This window comes from Platalea leucorodia (genome assembly GCF_965183815.1).
Source record: "Platalea leucorodia genome assembly, chromosome: 6".
In the NCBI taxonomy this organism is placed as follows: Eukaryota; Metazoa; Chordata; class Aves; order Pelecaniformes; family Threskiornithidae; genus Platalea; species Platalea leucorodia.
This window is the reverse complement of record NC_138828.1, coordinates 44,262,772-44,282,738: the sequence shown is the minus strand read 5'-3', so window position 1 is coordinate 44,282,738 and position 19,967 is coordinate 44,262,772. Positions and strand designations below refer to the sequence as shown.

Below are 19,967 nucleotides of genomic sequence, written 5' to 3'. Positions count from 1 at the left end.
GCAGTGTGTTCTAGGTAGTTCTTCCTCTTCAAGCATTTCGTAATTTTAATTTTCCTGCTGTTACATCCTAGTAGGTTTTTATGTCAGGTCCTCATTTTTCCAGTAGTTCTAGTTTTGAACTTTGTTTGTCTATTTCTTCTGTATATGCATGGAATTTCCTTCCAGATCTCATCTTTCAAATATGACTTGAAAACCTTTTCTATATTTAAAAAATACATATTCTTTTGTACCACTCTCTCTATATATATCTACGTGTCCTCAGAGATAGGGAAGTGTTCAGGGTATAAGCTGTTGTAATTTGCAGGAGTTGCATTTAAGTCAGGGTTGATGATATGATGATTAATGGTGTGTTATTTGTCTAGTAAAGTTTTGGTGGGGTAAAATGCTGCTTTAAAACTCTTCATGAGCATAGTAGGTATCTTAAGACTTGTGGAATAATGGGTAAAATAAATTGAAGAAATAATATGCTGAAGAATAGAAGTAGTACTTCCACAGTAACTAATTTCATTCTTTCATCCTGATGTTCTTCAGAAAAGATTTTTCCCTTCCTGATAATAGTCTACACTTATTCAAGTAACAGTATTCATATGTAGTGGTACTTATTAACATTAGTTAACTTGTTCAGAAGATGGGTGCTGGTGTTACTTCAGCTCATGAATAATAAGAGTTCTAACATTATTATTTCCAATAGCTCTAAAACATAAATAAGATTTTCTGGAAATAAAGGGTTTGTGAAAAATGTAGGGGGTTTTGTTTGGTTGGTTGGTTTTTTCCCCCTCCTTTTACATAGCTTACATTTCATTGTAAGAAGAAAATGTGTGGAATTCCATATTTCTTCATTGGAAAGGAAGGATTTGTTTGCATTTAATATAATATTGTTGTAACAAATGAACAAATAGAAAATTTCATTGTGATCAAAAATTTATTAGATAAGCTTAAAAAAAGAGAAATCCATTTGGGGGTTCTTCGGCACAGAGATGCTGCCTCTGCATTAGAAAATTCAGAAGCTGAGAAGGTATTTTCACAGAATTGCCAATATATGTTTCTTTTCTCCTTATACCACCTTAGGCTTGTATAGCTACTTGTTGTCAGACCATATACTGATACAGCTGGATCTTTAGTCTGTCCTACTAAGTTCTTAAATCTGCATTTAGGAAGCCTGTTTTTTACCACTTGTGTTAGTGTTAAAGATATGTGCATAAATACCAAGGGCTACTAGGAGGAATGTCTTCAAGAGCCCACATGCAAATGTGTGGGCTTATGTCATACTTACAAACAAAACAAAAAAGGCTTAAAATGAAATGAACATTCAAGAAGTTTTATAATACAGATTTTTATATTATAAGGTCAAAGGGGACCACTGTGATTTAGTCTGACTTCTAGATAACACAGGCAGCAGATATTGCTGAATTAATTCATAGCTGGACTAGAGCATAATGTCTTTTCTTGATTGAAATTTTACCTAGGAGGGATAGTCCACACCAACCCAACAGTAAGTGTGTTGAGTTTGTAGTAAAAGACTTGTCACTCTGTAATGACTGATTTGTTGAGTAGGTCACAGTTTTAAGTTTCATGGTTTAAATTCCATTATGAATAAAAGGAAAATAGATTTTTTTTTTTTGTTATATTCAGGTGATTCTTATAAATAAAAAAATACTAATGTGTGACTATCTTTTGTAGTTTAACACAGCAGCCAAACAGCTGATAGAATTGGATAAGCCCTCAGGTTCTGCTGTTGACTCTGGAGAAGGTACCTCTGGGGCAGCCCACAACAATTCAACCCAAAAGCACACTGACACTAAGAAAAACACCAAAAAACGGCACTCTTTTACCTCCCTCACTATGTCCAACAAGTCTTCACAGTCTTCTCAGAATCGTCACTCAATGGAAATAAGTCCTCCTGTCCTTATCAGCTCCAGCAACCCAACTGCAGCAGCCCGCATAAGTGAGCTGACGGGACTTTCCTGTAGTGCCCCTTCTCAGGTAATTTACATGAAATCAAATATAAATCACGTGTGTATTTTTTTTTTAATAACTACAAAGGCTTCTGATCTTGTCAGATTACTTACTTCAAATTATTAATTATATGTAATTAATATTAACGTACACTTTCACAAAGTTTATCTTCCAACATGAGAGCATTTAAGGAAAACATTTTACAACACTTCTTATACAATGATAGCAAATATTTTTGGTCTTGTAAGCTAATTTTTTTCACAGTTGTTAATTTCTTAGTGCCACAAAGATTTTAACTAAACTGTGGAAACCAGAAACTGGAGTGATTTAATTTCTTGGGTTTTTTCCTAAAGTGAATATAATATTGGATGTTAATAAAGCACATGCAAGTAAAAGGTAAAATCAACTTGAAAATTACATGAATTCCAGAAATGTACCATATTAGTCTGATTGTGATAAGTAGAAGTATTTATCTGGCTTTATTTATTTGTTAATCTCCTGTTTCTTCAAAGCTTTTAGTTACAAGTTACACTAGTTTGTGAACAATTGTCTGTTTCACATACAGATTACATTTTGGGAGAAGCAATAGTTATGGAGACTAAGAAGTGTTGGTGTCATTTTACATGAGCTAGTAAATATGTTTTATTTGCATGTCTTTGGGATCTGACAGCCTTTTATGGAAAAAAAGAAAACTGACATTGGTAAAAGTGTGTTTCACATTGCTAATTCAATATATCTCTGAAGTTTCTGAAACGTCAGGAAAAAAACAAAAAAAGTGGTGTGATTCAATATTGTTTGTTTGAGTATCTAACAAAAAATCAGTTCTAGTGTCAAGTTACAGATAGTGGAGTACTGGTGATTTTGACCATGAAGCTTACAGCCGTGTCAAAAACAGCTCTTACTAAACTACTCAGAACTGACATTGCTCTTTTATTTTTTCCTTTGACAGGTTCATATCGGTACTACGGGGCTAATTGTGACTCCACCCCCTAGCAGCCCTGTCACAACAGGGCCTTCATTTACCTTCCCATCAGAAGTTACCTACCAAGCTGCTCTTGGTGTAAGTACCATTTAAAAAAAACTCAGCCTTCCCATTTATCTTTGGCCTATAGAGTAATTTTTTTTTTTTCCTCGAGTTCTGATACAGTGATTTGAAATTATTATTTTATGATGGTTGTCTGTGTGATAGACAGTGGTATAAATTGAACTACAGCAAAAGCATTATTGATACAATAATGTTTGCATCCTGTCATGCATATCCATTTCTCCAGCTTTCCTCTGTCATTTCTCTGTAATAAACACAAGAAGTGCACTTCCTTCCAGAATAGTGTTTCTTTTCAGCATGAGTAGGAAAAGAGATTACGCTGGGAGGGGAGGTTAGGGGAAACAAGCAAGATCTTACAAAAAAACATCAACTTGAGACAACAGCTGCCAGACATTTCTGTCTTAATAACTCAAAATTATCAAGATTCTCTGAAATAAGTTTCAAAACTCTGCTTTCTCCTAATTAAGATTATTTTAGTTGTGTGTATGCCTGTGGCAGATGAAGAGCATATCTAGCATGTCGTAAGTTAGGTTCTTGGAGATCAACATGAAAAACTGTTGCAAATGGCCATCTTTTAAAGGAAGGAATACATTGCAATGCTGTTTCCTTTGGACAAAGAAAATGACATTGTCTTCAAAAAGTGCAGGATTTCGTTCCAAAACCAACTGAAATTCTTTATTTTGCTGTGCTTGTGGTGGAGAAGCTCTGGAATGTCCTATATCATACTGCACTTATCAGAGCCTGACCTTAACTGCAGTAAAGACTGTGGATACTGGTTTTCAGAGATCTTTAAGGGAACTTAATAAGCCTTTATTTTGATCACAGGAATTCTTGAAATGTAATTCTTGTTTCAAGTCCAAAAATTGTGCCCCTAACCTTGGGGGAGGGGGGCACAGTTGAATAATAGATCTCCACCTGGTTTAAAACAAAACAAAACAAAACAACAACAACAACAAAACCCCAAAAACCAACCAAAAAAAACCCACACAAAAATACCACCCAAACAGAAAACCCCAAGGCCTGATCTTGTTTAGGTGTCTAATTATCCTTGCAGTCTTTTACAGCAAGTAAAACATGATGAATAGCCTTGCTTCTAAATTTGCGTCGTTTTGTTTTCAACTTTTGGCACTTGGATCATTTTACACATTTGTCTGCAAAAACGAAGGCAGAATTGTCTGTCTTCTATTATCAACTTTTTGTTGTTTAAGTAAATGCTTAGGTGTGGCTTGGTCGCAGCTTAGGGGTTGCATTTTGACAGCTTTCTTTGGGGCTCTAACTTACGGCTTTCAGTCCCTAAAATTATGAGCTGTTATTTTCTGAATTATCTCCAGTACTTCCTTCTGGCGTGGTAAGCAGATGGTACACGCGTTCCAGGCCTGGGCACAGTACTACATGGTCATTTTCAGTGATGAAAATATTGATAGTACGACCCTTTTACTTTTATCCTGTTAGTCTGATGTTTATATCTTGAGAATTTGCATCTATTCGTTTGGCCTGAGTGTAGCACAAAGTTTATGTTCAGTTGAATATCCACCACGATCCCACAAATTTTCATTGTTGGTAACGATGCAATAATTGCTCCCATCCAAGTAAATGTATTTCACATTCTTTGTTGACCTTATTATTGACAACTATACAGACAGTGTGCTTTTGCCCTGCCTTACTGAATAATCCACGTTGTGCTGTAGCAATGCTTTGTTTTTTTATTGTTAACGACTCCTTCCATCTGTGAATCATCTCTGCAATCCTACTCTTAAATGTATGTTAATCTCGAACCAATTAATAATCTCCTTATATTTAGATTCATATTTTAATGCCACAGAGTGGTTGAGGTTGGAAGGGACCTCTGGAGGTCATCTAGTCTAACCTCCCTGCTCAAGCAGGGCCACCTAGAGCCAGTGGTCCAGATCAGTGTCCAGATAACTTTTGATATTTCACTAAGGATGGAGACACCACAACCTCTCTGGGCCACTTGTGCCAGTGCTCAGTCACCCTCACAGTGAAAAACTGTTTCCTGATGTTCAGACTGAACCTCCTGTGTTTTAGCTTGTTTTTCACTGGGCACCCCTGAAAAGAGCATGGCTCCATCATCTTTGTACCTTCCCTTCAGGTAGTTATATACATTGATGAGATCTCCCTGAGCCTTCTCTAGGCTGAACCGTCCCAGCTCTCTCAGCCTTTCCTCATAGGAGAGATGCTCCAGTCCCTTAATTTTCTTAGTGGCCCTTCGCTGGACTCTCCAGTATGTCCATATGTCTCTCTTGTACTGGGGAGCCCAGAACTGGACACAGTACTCTGGGTTTGGTCTCACCAGTGCTGGGGAGAGAGGAAGGATCACCTCCCTTGACCTGCTGGCAAGACTCCTCCTAATGAAGCCCAGGATACCAGTACCCCTCTTTGCCACAAGTGCACATTGTTGGCTCATGTTCAACTTGGTTTCCACCAGGAAGGACCCGGAGGTCCTTTTTTTGCATGAGGTGTACACCTAATACTGGAAACAATTAACTGCTTATATACTAATCCATATAATCTTTTGTACTTCTTTCATCCTGTGCTTCAGAAAATACCTGTGAGAACTGAGCAAACAAAATCAGTTTTGGTATCGTTTGTGCTGTTAGGCGGAATACACATCTAGCTAACATACATGCTGCAAACATTGAGTAATTGATTTGATTTGTGGGTGAGATCTTTTGGAGAGGATGGGGTAGGCAGGATTCAAAGCACAATTTCAAAAGTTCTGTCAGAAGTTGCCTTTTTTTCCTCTTAGTAACAAACACTTTTGTTTGTTATTAAGAATCAGTAGTTCTTTGATGCCAACATGGAAAAATACTTTATTTTGGTGCTGGTGTGAAGTCATTAAACCACCTCGGGTGCTTTAGTTGCATAAGCTTGTTCAAAAGCGATCTCACCATTGGTACCCACAGGAACTAAATTACAGTGCTAAATGCAGCATGGAGTCAAACTCCTGCCACATGATCGTCCTGTATCCTGGAGTGCTGCTTTCTCGTTGTGATAACCATGTTCCTGGTTATGTTTCCAGTTAGGCATATAATTCCCATTGAGAATCTGAATTTTCTCTGCCACCCTCTTTAACCTTCTGTACATAATGTTCTGTTTCTTCTTGACTTGTTTTCAGCATGACTAAAATACAAGTTGGCAGCTCAGGCTACAGTCAGGTTGTCCCTGTGTTCTTTTACTATAGATGATATTAGATGATGATGCAGTTTATAGTCACAGACTGTGAAGCGTGTCTTTTATGTTCGCTTTTCCTCTTGTTTCATAAACTCTTGTTTTCATTTTAGAAATGTGCAAAACAGTTCTGACAGGTTAAGAGAGAAAGTGATGTTCTTGTCTCTCTAGATGTTTCCCTTCTGGAAATACCCTCCCTGACATTCTGAGCATTAATTTTAAGCTAGGGAACAATTGTGATTGTATGATTTAATACATCAGAAGTGGTTGGCTTGAGTCTTTTTGCTTTTGTAAGTATGAACTCCTGCAATTCTCTAAGCTTCTCCCTTTAGCTTTTTTTTTTTTTCCATTTCTGAATACTAAGCAAGGGAGTTGGACTGGAGCAGGGAGAGTTTCTCTTTAGCATGAAGGTGGTTTAATTGGATCTTTTTCCTGTCAATCATTTTTTGGTGTTTGTAACACTATTTAAAGTAATTGATTGTTCTCTGAGAGCAAGCTGTTTATACAACTTCTTTTACTTCATGCCAAACTCGGATTAAGGGAGAAAGAAGAAATTGGAGAGGATGAGCGTTATTCCCCATCAGTGAAGAAGAGAAAGATATATTCCTTTACAGTAATCCTGAATTTATGCATCTTTGCTACATTTATCTGTCCTGAATCTAGAAGCAAAGAAAAGCTAGTGTCTTGTCTTCTGTAAGAAAGATGGCCTTTTTCTTGTTAAGAGGAGATATTTTGAGCTGTCTTGTTGGGTTGCAAGTTTCTCTAAGACAGCCGAGAGTAATTCCTAGCCCAAAGGAGCCTGAGTCTTTTGTCTGGGTACATGTATAGGACCACATTTTAGTTTGTTACATTGTTATTTTGGTTCAAAAAATGCCAATTGTATTAATTTTATTTTGTCCGTAATAATCTTTCGTAGATGCTATTTGGTACCAAATGTTGTATGAAGTAAGTAATTTACAAATTTGCAGCCAAAATTGACACAAATAAGACTTAGGAATGAGAGCGCTTTTGTCAAGTGACCATATACACTCTCTGCTGCTTGTATCACTTAAGCAAATTTTAATTTGCATTCAGAAAACCTGTGATAATTTATTTTAAAGTTTTATTTTACAGCAGCAGTTCTTTAGCCTAGTTCTTTACCCGGCAGCATTAATTCTTGTTTTGAGGTTTGATTCTTTGAAATTGAAGAAGCTATGAACTGAGACAAACTTCTCACAGCTGAGGCTTTTGACTGTGATATTATCACTTACACTGTTCTCTGGGACTTCAAACCACAAGTTTGCCCTTAATGGGGGCATTAATTGGTCTGCTCTTCTTGGCCACTGGCATTTTTTAATCTTGTAGGTGCTTAGTATATTTGAAGTTCTTTATAAAATATAAATAGCAGATGTCAAGTTCAGTAGTTGTTAGGTGAAAATATGCACATACAATTATGTAAGGCTCATTTACTTGGGAGGAAATTCTTGGATGTAATTTATAAGGTAGTTATCTAATGGAGGAGATCTAGTTGCCATAGATTTTGCTGAAAAAGCTCTTAAAGGAAGTATGTGATTTGAACCATGATATGGGAAAAACAGAGACAAAATATACCATAGCAAAGTTAGAGTTACATTCAAAAGCAGCAGAAGAAAAACAGAATGTAGCAACAACAGATAACTTACCTTCCTTTCATTCTGCCTTTACAGTCTCTTGAGAAGTTAAAAGTATTTTGGACTGCAATCGACCTACATATCCATATTGCTGCTTCTGCAGATTGAATATGTTGACTTTGAAATGGTGTCTTGGTGTGTTCACTTAACTAGCAGAAATAGGTGATCTATATTTGGATGGCTTACGTTCACTTTACATTCATGAAGGTTTCAAAATTTTTAAAATCCCTCTTTTTTTCTGGTCCTGTTCTCTTGCCCACACACACAAAAAAATTGCCCCTCTATGTTAAAGTATATAAGGTAGGCTTGAATTATTATTAATGAGGCACAAGCTGTGAGGGTTCTGGTATACTAATGACCTCTAGCTCTCTTTCATGCAGTTCCAGCTGATTCAATAGTGTAAGTCAGGAGGAGGTTTAAATAAGAACTGAGTTTTAACCAACAAAAATTCAAATTGACTTTTGTTGGGTAGAGAAGGCAGCTGAAAGAAACAATGAGGTTTTGTATGAGAGGCCTGTTCTTGATAACATATATTTATCGTTTAGGAATTTTGTTAAACATGAGCCTTAATTTGTTAGCCCTCAGGGGATTTTGCAAGTCATATATTTTTTCCTAGACCATGTGGGAGTGAAGACAGTTAATGAGTGGTTTTTTCCACTGCTGTGCCTTTTGTTATTCTTTGGGTGAGCTGATTATTGATCTTTAGTTGACTGATATGGGAATGCAGCCTAAGTATGTTTAAACTTAGTAATATGTATGAGTTTCTAGAGCATGAGTATAGGTACTAGTTGAAGTTTTTACATAAATTAAGTATAAAATTATGTAATGTTTCATCTTCCAATTAAAAAAAATTTGTCACTTATTTGCTTTTATATGCTTGAAAGTACACTTGTCTGAAAAGTAGTTGCAGAAACTTTCAATTTTTCTCCCTCAACTGCCTAAAATAAAAATATTCTTAATTATTTTAATAAGCATATTTTATTAAATCACGTGGGGTTTGCATATATTCTTTCACAGAATGTTGAATATGGGAACCATCAAAACTAGCTTGTGCTCTGGAGGTAGGTGTATTTCTCAATAGCTAGACAAATGGTTACCTGCCAGAAAACTTGAAAACTTGGCTAGAGCATTTGGATCTATTTTATCAAGTTGTAGCAGTACAAGCTGAGGAGCGTTAGTCCTCTAAAGCCTATCAGGTAGTTTATTTAGATTTCTAAGTACTTGCCAAGTCTTTAGGAGTTTAATCGGGCTGTGGCTGACTGCAGGTTTCATTACCATAGACGCAAGGAGGGGAGCAGAACCTGACTGAATAAAGCAGAATAAAATAGAGCTGGGAAGGTGCCTTTATTGCAGCTTAAAATTCAATGTATATTGTGTGTTCAAATGAATAAAATACAACGCCCAGCATTTATATCTTTAGAGACACAGGAAACGTGGAATCGTGACAATCTTGATACTGTGCACAAATAGGTTTAATTTTAAAGATTTCCAGCTAGTCATCTCCTTATGTGGATCTACAGGTTCTACTGTGTATAAAGGAATCTAGATGCCTAAAAAAAGATTGGAATTTGTATTCTATAGACAGGCTGCCTAAAAGTTAGATGCTCATGTTCAGCTTGGATTCAGCTAAGACATTTGTTGAAGCTGACTGGGAGGGGGAAATAACTTCTGCTGTAAAGCAACTGAAAGAGAAATATTGGTATTTCAGTATGAATTATCAAGGTATTTTAAAAAGACTGTTGGATGGATGGGAATCTAGAATGTGAAGCAAATACAATTGCCATTCTTGTAAATAACTATTAGTATCAAAGCTCACAATGATGTTTCTCCAGCAGGTCATGTCTGCTTTGTGTTGTATACAGGAGGTCTATTTTGTCTTAAGAAATCGTTAATGTATGATCAGAAAAAGCTTTAAATAAAATAGGACTATTTCACAATATACTATGCAATTTATATCATAACTAAGCATAAGAATTTTGACTGAAAAACTATAAGAGTTAATCAGTTTTTTCTAGATTTGAAAGCTTTTAATCATGCAGTGCTTTATTGTGTCTGGACAGCGTAAGACTAGTTCAGAGAGCTGTCTTTTTATTAACACTTTCACCAAATGCAGCAAGGTAATAATCACACAGTGTAGAACTAAAACTTATTTTCCTTACAGGTTTTTGTTTAGAAAAAAAAAAAAAATAGCTTTAGAAGTAGGCTGTTTGAGGGGAATTAAAATGAAATTCAATTATATATTTTCCAAACTGATAATGTAATGCTGTGCATTTATATGCTGATGTACTGGAAGAGCCAGGCAGTACTTCAGGACATTTTGTTAATTTATATTTTTGTTATGTGTTTTTTAAACCTGAAGTGGCGTGGTTTAGAGTTTTGTTTCAGGATTAAAGGATTGCGTTAAGTCGAAGATCATGTTTGAAATTAATTCAGTTTTACATTTTCAGATGTTGGAGGTTTTTTATTACTCTTTTTGTGTGTGTTGTAACACAAATAATTATTTTTGGAAGGGGGGAAGGAAAAGGTCCTCTTTTGTGAGAGACTTTTCCCAGGAGTGTCGGTACACAAGGTCCTAAAGAATTGTCCGAGGCTTTACAGAGCAGAAGGTAACAATTGCTCCATTGATTCTCAAAAGGCATAGAAGCTTGTAGGCAGGACCCCCATTACGATCTGCCTGTAAAGGAACTGTGCCTTTTTACTGGGGTGTTTGTTAAAGATTACCAATCTTGATAATACTGAATTTCAAAAGCTAACTCTTTAAACTAGAAGAACAGGAGAAAGTGGTAACAATAGCTCTGTGACTATGGTCTCATATTGTGCTCGCTTTTGTAACCCATACATCAAAAGAAAATTTGCCCCAGAAGGGGTGGATTTGGGTGCATGCTGCTGAATTGTATATTGTGTTTCAGCTTCAGGGTACAAAAACAATCATGTTTTGAAGTACAGTCAGCAGTAGGATGCAAAATCTACCTCCTGGAAGGCTTCTGAATTTTTGTCGAGTCCTATCCTAAAGATGTTATAATTAGAAACAATGCTTTCCGTTTTTCCTGTGCTGAGAAATTGCTTGTCATTTGCTTAATAAGCTTCAAGATTTCTTCAAGATTTTAAACTGGAAAAAGCGAAATACAAACAAACCTAACTCTCCAGTTGTTTCATACCAGTAGGTAAAGGAGTACTGAACTCAGCTGTTTTTTCCCATTTCCTTAGAATATCATACTTTTTTTTTCAGCTGATTCAACTCATCAAACAATATTTATCATCTGTTGCTATTTTTTTTATTCTCATAATATCAGAATATGAATCCCCCACTTCCACCACCGCCTCTCTTGTCTGCTGCAGTCATTGCGTCGGCCTCCTCTGGACCTCAGTCTGCGGGTGTAATACCAAGGCCTACATCAGGATCAACTGACCAAATGGCACATTTACGACCACAAACTCGTCCAAGTGTGTAAGTAAAATTGAAACTTCTCGCCAGTCAGAAACATGGAACGAGATCAATAACTTCACATGTACTTACACCATGCCAGCTGGCTATGTTCTGCTAGAATTCCCAGAAAGCCAAGCATAAAACTCAGAACAAAAGCAACAAAACGTACACAAAGGTGATGTCCCCAAACAGCCTTCGTACTGAGGGTTATTTATGCCTTGGGTAAATGTAATCAGCCGTTGCTGCGTATAGAAAGGACTGACTTCAAAAACATAAAGTATTTATCATGCAGAAGATTAATGAATCCTTGAGTTAATGATGAAGACGGTATAACTCGCAAGTGGCAAACTCTCCAGTGAATTTATTCCATGTTTTCTGTTATATATGGAATGAAAAGGCTACTCTCATATGGAATAACTTACGCCAAAACACAGAAAGTGCTGTATTTCATTTAGACTGTTATATTAGCATGTCATTGTCAGACTGCGTGTGTAAGTTGTGATTGAAATTTGACTGAAGATTCTATAGTTCTGTTAATTACTGGGTGGCAATTTGGAATGAAGGCAGAAAGCTGCTAGTTAGCATTATGTCTTCACACTTGTAATACAAGGAAATGTGCGTCATCTTTCTGGGTGAAAATATTTTGTATATTAGCATGTGCTGCTGACAACATCTTTCTTCTTGGAAACTTCTTTGTGTGCAGCTTGGAGAATAAGAATGATAAAAGAAAAAATAAAAATCAGGAGTGGCTAAACCATCTAATAGGACACGTTTGAATAATGCAAGGACCGCTTTTGTTCTGTGTCTTTATTTTTATCTTCCCACCAGGTTTCCTCCCACACCAAAAGAGCGCCCTTCTTGTGTAGCAGGTGCATCTGGATTTGGGCTGTTTCTTTGGTGTCAAGCATTTTAACACTGTTTGTTATGGATTATTGTGCTTAGTGCAGTTAATCAAGTTCCCATCTCATTTATTCCCATCCTCCATCTTCAAAGGGTTGCTCTATATGAGGATACTAATGAAATTTGGAATGATTTAACTAAAAGGGAAGTTAATGAACACCAATTAAAGCACATGAGTTGCTTTCCCATAGAGCTTCAGTATGTGGCTTTGTACATCACCCCTAAATCATGTACCAGTGAAGCCTTTTGTTGCCACTGTGTCATATATTGCCTTTAAAGCATATTTTGGACTTGCTTTACCAGGTACCTATATTGCCCTTAAAGCATTTTTGCAGATAATGCAAAGTTTCCTGGGTGGTCAGCAAGGAACAAAAATCTAATGCAAAAACGAGAAGCGTCCAGTAAGTGGTGTCGTTAACGTGCACAAGAGACGATTTTGACAAGAGAACGTTTTGTAAAGCTGCTTTTTTTACCCTTGGGGTAGCAACGGGAGTGGGAACGACTAGCATTGCAAGTAATTGTGGATCCTTCTTCAAAAAAGGGGATATTCTACTCATCTACCCTAATTGGCTACCTCTTGTGAGAAGTATATTCTTTTTGAGAAGATGTGATTTATTAGAATGCTGTTTCCCGTAGGTCTGGATCCATAATTATATAAACATTTTCATATAAACGGTTTAAACAGTTTTTTTCTTCTGTTCAAACTGTGGCAGAAAATAGAACATTGTGGTGGTTAAAACAGTATCACTTTTTAATGTGATAATAGGAACTTGTGCAATCTTATTTGAAGACTGCCCTAGGAATATTCCAGCGTACAACTGCAGGAGCTTCAGTTTTATTTTTACTTTTTTTCCCCGAAGAATGTCTTTTTAAAAGAAAAAATGCAAAATGTTTCTGAACTCTCACTATGATTTCAGATGTATTATGCATTAATGTTGCTTAGAAGGAAAAAAAGGAAATAACCTTTACAAGTGAGTAACTGCTAGCTACCTTACCCATAGACTTCAAATTCTAGTAACGTATCTTTTTTTTGGCACTGCAGTTGCACAGGGAGGTTCCAATTTTGCAATTTGAAAAGTAATTCTGGTACTGATCTTTCACTCCCAACTGACAAGAACTTCTCTGTGCTCCCCAGCCCTCCAAAGAAAAGTTAACACGTCACAAAGTGCAAGAGATACTAGAAGCAGGTGTAGGGAGAGAGAACTGGTATATGCTGGGGATCTATAGCTGATAAACACCTATTTAATTAAGTTCACTAACTTAATTAAGAAAATGGACAATCTTATTAGAAGTATTGTACATTACATTAAAGTGCAGTTAGGAGGATATTCTTAATGCTCATTGTTTCCCTTAATATCACCATAACTTCTGTTTTAATATTGTAACAGTATGATGTATCAACTAACACACAACCCTTTCTGCCATGCCTTCTCATCTCTGACTGAACGCTCTCTGCCAGAAAACACAAGCGATGTTTTCAGTTGTTTTAGGTTTATCAATTGCATCTTTCCTGTCTTTTAGGTATATTGCTATATACCCTTACACTCCTCGAAAAGAAGATGAGCTGGAACTGCGGAAGGGAGAAATGTTCTTAGTGTTTGAACGCTGTCAAGATGGCTGGTTCAAGGGAACTTCCATGCATACAAGCAAGATTGGTGTTTTTCCTGGAAATTATGTGGCTCCAGTTACAAGGTATATTTTTATACAAGTGTCTAAATAGTTTATCAAGTTTCAAGTCCAAAATGCTTCTGTTATTGTATTTAATGCTAAAATTGGATAATAGAAGAGCTGTGGGTTTTAGTAACTAGCTCATTTTCCAGTTGTGTTTTAGTGTTTTGCTTTTAATTTTGGCAGGACAGTGACAAGTGCATCACAAACAAAAGTTCCCATGTCTACCGCTGGCCAAACGGGACGAGTGGTAACTATGGTCAGCCCTTCCACTGCTAGTGGAACATCTCAGAAGCTCCAGGGGAATGGTGTGGCAGTGAACTCCAGCACAGTACCCACAGCTGTGGTTTCTGCAGCGCATATCCAAACTAGTCCACAAACCAAGGTCCTTATGCATGTGACAGGACAAATGACAGTCAACCAGGCTCGCAATGCAGTTAGAACAGGTAAAAAAAATAAATAAAGCTTTTTATGTGTGGTAGACAAACCGTAGGGTCTGTCTGGGCAAGTGGCTGGAGTCAGGGTATGTGTAAATATGTGTTGGGTTTTTTTTTTTTAAGGCATTTTTTTATGTTGTGTTTGAGAGTTGAATGCTTTCTGAAATTACAATAGATCTCTTTGAATGTTTTATTATTCTCTTCTAAGCAACTGTGTGTACGTACATACTCCTACTGTTGGGAATTTATATGCGAGTACTTGAGGTGGAATTTTTTTTTATTCCAGCAGTATCTGGGACGGGGGCATTCTTTAGGCTTCCCCACTCATATGCAATTCATATAGTAATAAAAGCAATAAGAACATCTGAGTCATAGCTTATTTTTTTTGTGTTAACTGCATAACAGCTACAGATTGCTCTAATTGTGAAGAGGGCTTTAAACTTAAGTTGCCGGGGGAGGGGAACCTCAATCCATGCCACTTCTACCAGTTTGATGCCAGTGCCAGCAATAGATGCCCAGAGCCTGGAGGAGGATCACAGGTCAGCAGGAGAGCACCCGAAGAGCAGCACAAAGGAATTCCAGCCACTCCAGCCAGTGAGTCAGCTTCATTGGGGGCCCAACTTAAATGCCTCTATGCAAACGCACGTAGCATGGGGAATAAACAAGAAGAGTGAGACACGTGCACACGCCTGCAGGGCTATGATCTTATTGGTGTCACGGAGATGTGGTGGGATGGCTTCTGTGACTGGAGTGTTGGAATGGAAGGATACAGGCTCTTTAGGAAGGACAGACAGAGGAGATGAGGAGGGGGCATTGCCTTCTATATAAATGACCATCTGGAGTGCGTGGAGCTCTGCCTGGGGATGGACGAGGAGCTGACCGAGAGCTTATGAGTCAGGATTAAAGGGAGGGCAGGGACAGGTGACATTATAGTGGGGGTCTGCTACAGGCAGGAAGACCCAAGCGGATGAGGCCCTCTGGAGAGAGACAGGAGCAGCCCTGGTCCTCATAGGGGATTTCAGCCACCCTGATATCTGTTGGAGGGACAACACAGCAGGGCATAAGCAATCTGTGAGGTTCCTGTAATGTGTTGATGGTATCTTCCTTCTCCAAGTGATAGAGGACCCAGCGAGGAGAGGTGCTATGCTGGACGTTGTTCTCACCAACAAGGAGGAATGTGAAGCTCAAGGGCAGCCTTGGCTGCAGTGACCATGAAATGGTGGAGTTCAAGATCCTTAGGGCACCAAGGAGGGCGCACAGCAAGCTCACTACCCTGGACTTCAGGAGAGCAGACTTTGGCCTCTTCAGGGATCTGCTTGGTAGAGTAGCATGAGATGAAGCCCTCGCGGGAGAGGGGCCCAGGAAAGCTGGTCAATATTCAAGGATCACCTCCTCCAAGTTCAGGAGCGATGCATCCCAACAAAGAGGAAGTCAGGCAAAAACACCAGAAGGCCAGCATGGATGAACCAGGAGCTCCTAGACAAACTCAAATTCAAAAAGGAAGCCTACAGAGGGTGGAAGCAAGGACAGGTAGCCTGGGAGGAATACAGAGAAACTGAGCATCCAGGGATCAGGTTAGGAAAGCTAAAGCCCTGGAAGAATTAAATCTGGCCGGGGACGTCAAGGGCAACAAGAAAAGCTTCTATACGTACGTTGGTGATAAAAGGAAGACTAGGGAAAATGTGGGCCCTCTCCAGAAGGAAACAGGAGACCTGGTTACCTGAGATATGGAGAAGGCTGAGGTACTCAATGACTTTTTTGCCGCAGTCTTCACTGGCGAGTGCTCAAGCCACGCCGCCCAAGTCGCAGAAGGCAAAGGCAGGGACTGGGAGAATGAAGAACCGCCCATTGTAGGAGATCAGGTTCGAGACCATCTCAGGAACCTAAAGGTGCACAAGTCCAGGGGACCTGATGAGATGCATCCGTGGGTTCTGAGGGAACTGGCGGATGAAGTTGCTAAGCCACTATCCATCATATTTGAGAAGTCATGGCAGTCCAGTGAAGTTCCCACTGACTGGAAAAGGGGAAACATAACCCCCATTTTTAAAAAGGGGAAAAAAAGAAGACCTGGAGAACTACAGGCCAGTCAGTCTGACCTCTATGCCCAGCAAGATCATGGAGCAGATCCTCCTGGAAACTGTGCTAAGGCATATGGAAAATAAGGAGGTGATTGGTGACAGCCAACATGGCTTCACTAAACGCAAATCGTGCCTGACAAATTTGGTGGCCTTCTACGATGGGGTTACGGCATTGGTGGATAAGGGAAGAGGAACTGACATCATCTGCCTGGACTTGTCCAAAGCATTTGACACTGTCCTGCACTTCATCCTTGTCTCTAAATTGGAGAGACGTGGATTCAATGGATGGACCACTCAGTGGATAAGGAATTGGCTGGATGGTCACACTCAAAGAGTTGCGGTCAACAGCTCGATGCCCAAGTGGAGACCAGTGATGAGTGGTGTTCCTCAGGAGTCGGTATTGGGACTGGCACTGTTTAACATCTTTGTCGGCAACATGGACAGTGGGATAGAGTGCACTCTCAGCAAATTTGCTGATGACACCAAGCTGCGTGGTGCAGTCGACATGCTGGAGGGAAGGGATGCCATCCGGAGGCACCTTGACAGGCTGGAGAGGTGGGCCCATGCGAACCTCCTGAGGTTCAACAAGGCCAAGTACAAGGTCCTGCACGTTGGTTGGGGCAATCCCAAGCACAAATACAGGCTGGGCGGAGAATGGATTGAGAGCAGCCCTGAGGAGAAGGACTTGGGGGTGTTGGTTGACAAGAAGCTCAATATAACCTGGCAATGTGCGCTTGCAGCCCAGAAAGCCAGCCATATCCTGGGCTGCATCAAAAGAAGCGTGACCAGCAGGCCGAGGGAGGTGATTCCGCCCGTCTACTCTGCTCTCATGAGACCCCACCTGGAGCACTGCCTCCAGCTCTGGTGTCCTCAGCACAGGAAGGACATGGACCTGTTCGGGCGAGTCCAGAGGAGGGCCGCGAAGATGATCAGAGGGCTGGAGCACCTCTGCTATGAGGACAGGCTGAGACAGTTGGGATTGTTCAGCCTGGAGAAGAGAAGGCTGCAGGGAGACCTTATAGCAGCCTTCCAGTGCCTGAAGGGGGCCTACAAGAAAGCTGGAGAGGGACTTTTTACAAGGGCGTGTAGTGGTAGGACAAGGGGTGATGGCTTTAAACTGAAAGAGGGTAGATTTAGATTGGATATAAGGAAGAAATTCTTCACTGTGAGGGTGGTGAGGCACTGGAACAGGTTGCCCAGAGAAGTTGTGGATGCCCCATCCCCGGAGGTGTTCAAGGCCAGGCCGGATGGGGCTTTGAGCAACCTGCTCTAGTGGAAGGTGTCCCTGCCCATGGCAGGGGGGTTGGAACCAGATGATCTTTAAGGTCCCTTCCAACCCAAACCATTCTATGATTCTATGATAATTTAGCATTCATTTTTAAATTCTCTCCTAGCATCTCTGATGACCTTTAGCATTCATTACTTCTTTTTCAGGGCTCTAGCTCAGGGTAGGTCCTTAGGCACTCCAGTTTGTTCTCTAAACTTGACTGCAACTTCTTTCAGCTTTGACTCTGAAACACTAAGGCTATACTGGCTTCAAGATCCATACCATCTATGTCATAAAATTCTATATTTCTGACAGGTATAACTCTGCCTTTATTATCTGGGGCAGGCCACATCATAGTGAAACATGCCTTCTTGTTATTTAAACCTAGATCCAAAAACATTGATAGTGGTGTTTTCAAGAGTTTTTGTTTACCAAATCCTTGCACTCCTCTGTGGATTTGCCAGACTAGGAAAATACCACACAACTGGAGCCTAATCTGTTCCAGTTGCTCCTAGAGCACTTCCAAAAACAAAACCCTTCCATTTCAAACTATCCCAGTGTTCCCTCTTTCAGCCTTGAATTTAGGGCCTATGATCTCTTGGCTGAGAGAGTCGTGACCAAAGGTTTTTTTTTTTAATCATGAGATTCTTATTGGCAGAGCAGAAGAGAAAGCAAAAGATGCAAATGATATTCTCTGTTACCCCTTAAGGATGTTTCTTATGGTCTCAAGATCCATGAATTAGCCCACCCCCTCTTCAGTCATGCATCTCCTAAAACACCCTCTGCATGTTCAGATGTCAGCACCAGGTTTTCTTTGGAGGTAGGATATGTACATACGTCTTCAGATATTTTATTTCCTTAATTGGCTGCATCTTCCTCCAGTCTGATCTTAGGCTGGAACAGATGTGATAGTCCTCTGTAACAACTTTATTCTTTACCTTTAAATAAAAATAACCAGGTGCTATTGGCAGCTGGTAAGAGAAACGAAGCAAAGCATCTGTACTTTCCTGCCTCTCAGGCATAGGAGGTTTCTACTCTAAATCCTTCTTTTGAGCTGCCTAGAAGCTTGCAAGTGACAGCACAAAGGAGAAAGCTCCCGTGGGCTCCAGAGGTCTCTCTGTCCCTGCCTCTCTGCACTGCTGTCAAGCTGAATAAGCTCTTACAGTTCAGTTCAGCTGGAAAACATGACAACATACTTCCCACCAACTTTTCAGGTCCAAAATGGAAAAATCAAAGGGGCTGCACTCTCTTCACAGAGAACTTAACATGGGATTGTGGTGTAAAGGTGTACTGTTCAGTCAGAAATACAGATCTGTCCCTTATAAGGGCCTGAGAACTGAAGCAATAATGGCCGCTTTATGTTCAAATGTTACAGAGAACTTTGTAGTCAGCGTCTCAAACGTGATCATCTTGAGCTTTCCCTAGCACCTTTGCTGAGTGTTACTCCGTTGATGAGGCTTCACAGATCAATGCTGCATTTTGCAGGGCTGTTCTTCAGTTTCAGTCTAGCTCAGGACTTCGAGGATGCTTCTTCAAATGGTGTTAGTGAGACATTGCTTGACATCACCCTCCCTGAGGGGGTATGCGTTCTTTGATTGAAAGGAACTGGGAAGAAAATATATATTCTTCCTATTTCATTAAAGGATGAACTGCATGAAAACAGGGTGACTTGAAGCATTTTTCCTATGGATTCCATCAGGGATAAGAAAACAAAACCAGAAAGCTATTCCATGCTTGCACTCCATTGATTGCATTTAAGTATAGACATACCTTGAAGAATAGCAGCTCCTTGTAAGAAAACTGACTTTGTCTCACGAACAAAAGGCAGCGTTAATAATTGTTTTTTACAGAAAATCTTGCTGCACTCTCCTTATCTTCCTTTTTGAAATGTTCACGGTACTCAGAGCTAGGAAGGGTCTGCGACAGGGGAAGAGGTTATATATCAAAAAATAGACATAGCATTTAGTGGTGCTTTCTTTTTAAGAAAGCATTTGTGTTTCTTATCTTAGAGATTGTAATTGGGTATAATACTGTAGGATTGTTATATCAAATTTGTGAACTTTGTCAGTCTTCTTTAATATACTGTTGATGCAATCTAACCAAATTGCCAGGGGAATTTGTAGAGAACAGAATAAAGAGAGCAAGTGCTAGAGGCTTGATTCTGGGATATCACTTAAAACAAGCCCAAAACTCTAATTAGTATCTGAAAAATCAGAGTGAATTGATGCATTTGAGATGTACGTGCACCAAGCTAGAGGGATGACCCCTCCTTAGATACTAAGTTTCAGACTATTTGAAGGAAAGAGGCTGTGCAGCACTGGGATGCTCCATTTTGCCTCATATTATTCAGG

The 19,967-nt window shown here is 39.5% G+C and overlaps 1 protein-coding gene across 1 annotated transcript in view; it reads left to right on the top strand.

Moving 5' to 3' along the window:
- Positions 1-19,967, top strand: part of SH3RF1 (SH3 domain containing ring finger 1) — a gene marked incomplete at its 3' end in the record, with an annotated part of 89,815 nt that overhangs the window by 59,810 nt on the left and 10,038 nt on the right. The window contains exons 5-9 of the mRNA XM_082315452.1: positions 1,681-1,983; positions 2,906-3,016; positions 11,133-11,287; positions 13,688-13,858; positions 14,021-14,280. Of these exons, the coding sequence (XP_082171578.1) occupies positions 1,681-1,983; positions 2,906-3,016; positions 11,133-11,287; positions 13,688-13,858; positions 14,021-14,280 (1,000 nt within the window). The remainder of the gene's footprint in view (positions 1-1,680; positions 1,984-2,905; positions 3,017-11,132; positions 11,288-13,687; positions 13,859-14,020; positions 14,281-19,967) is intronic.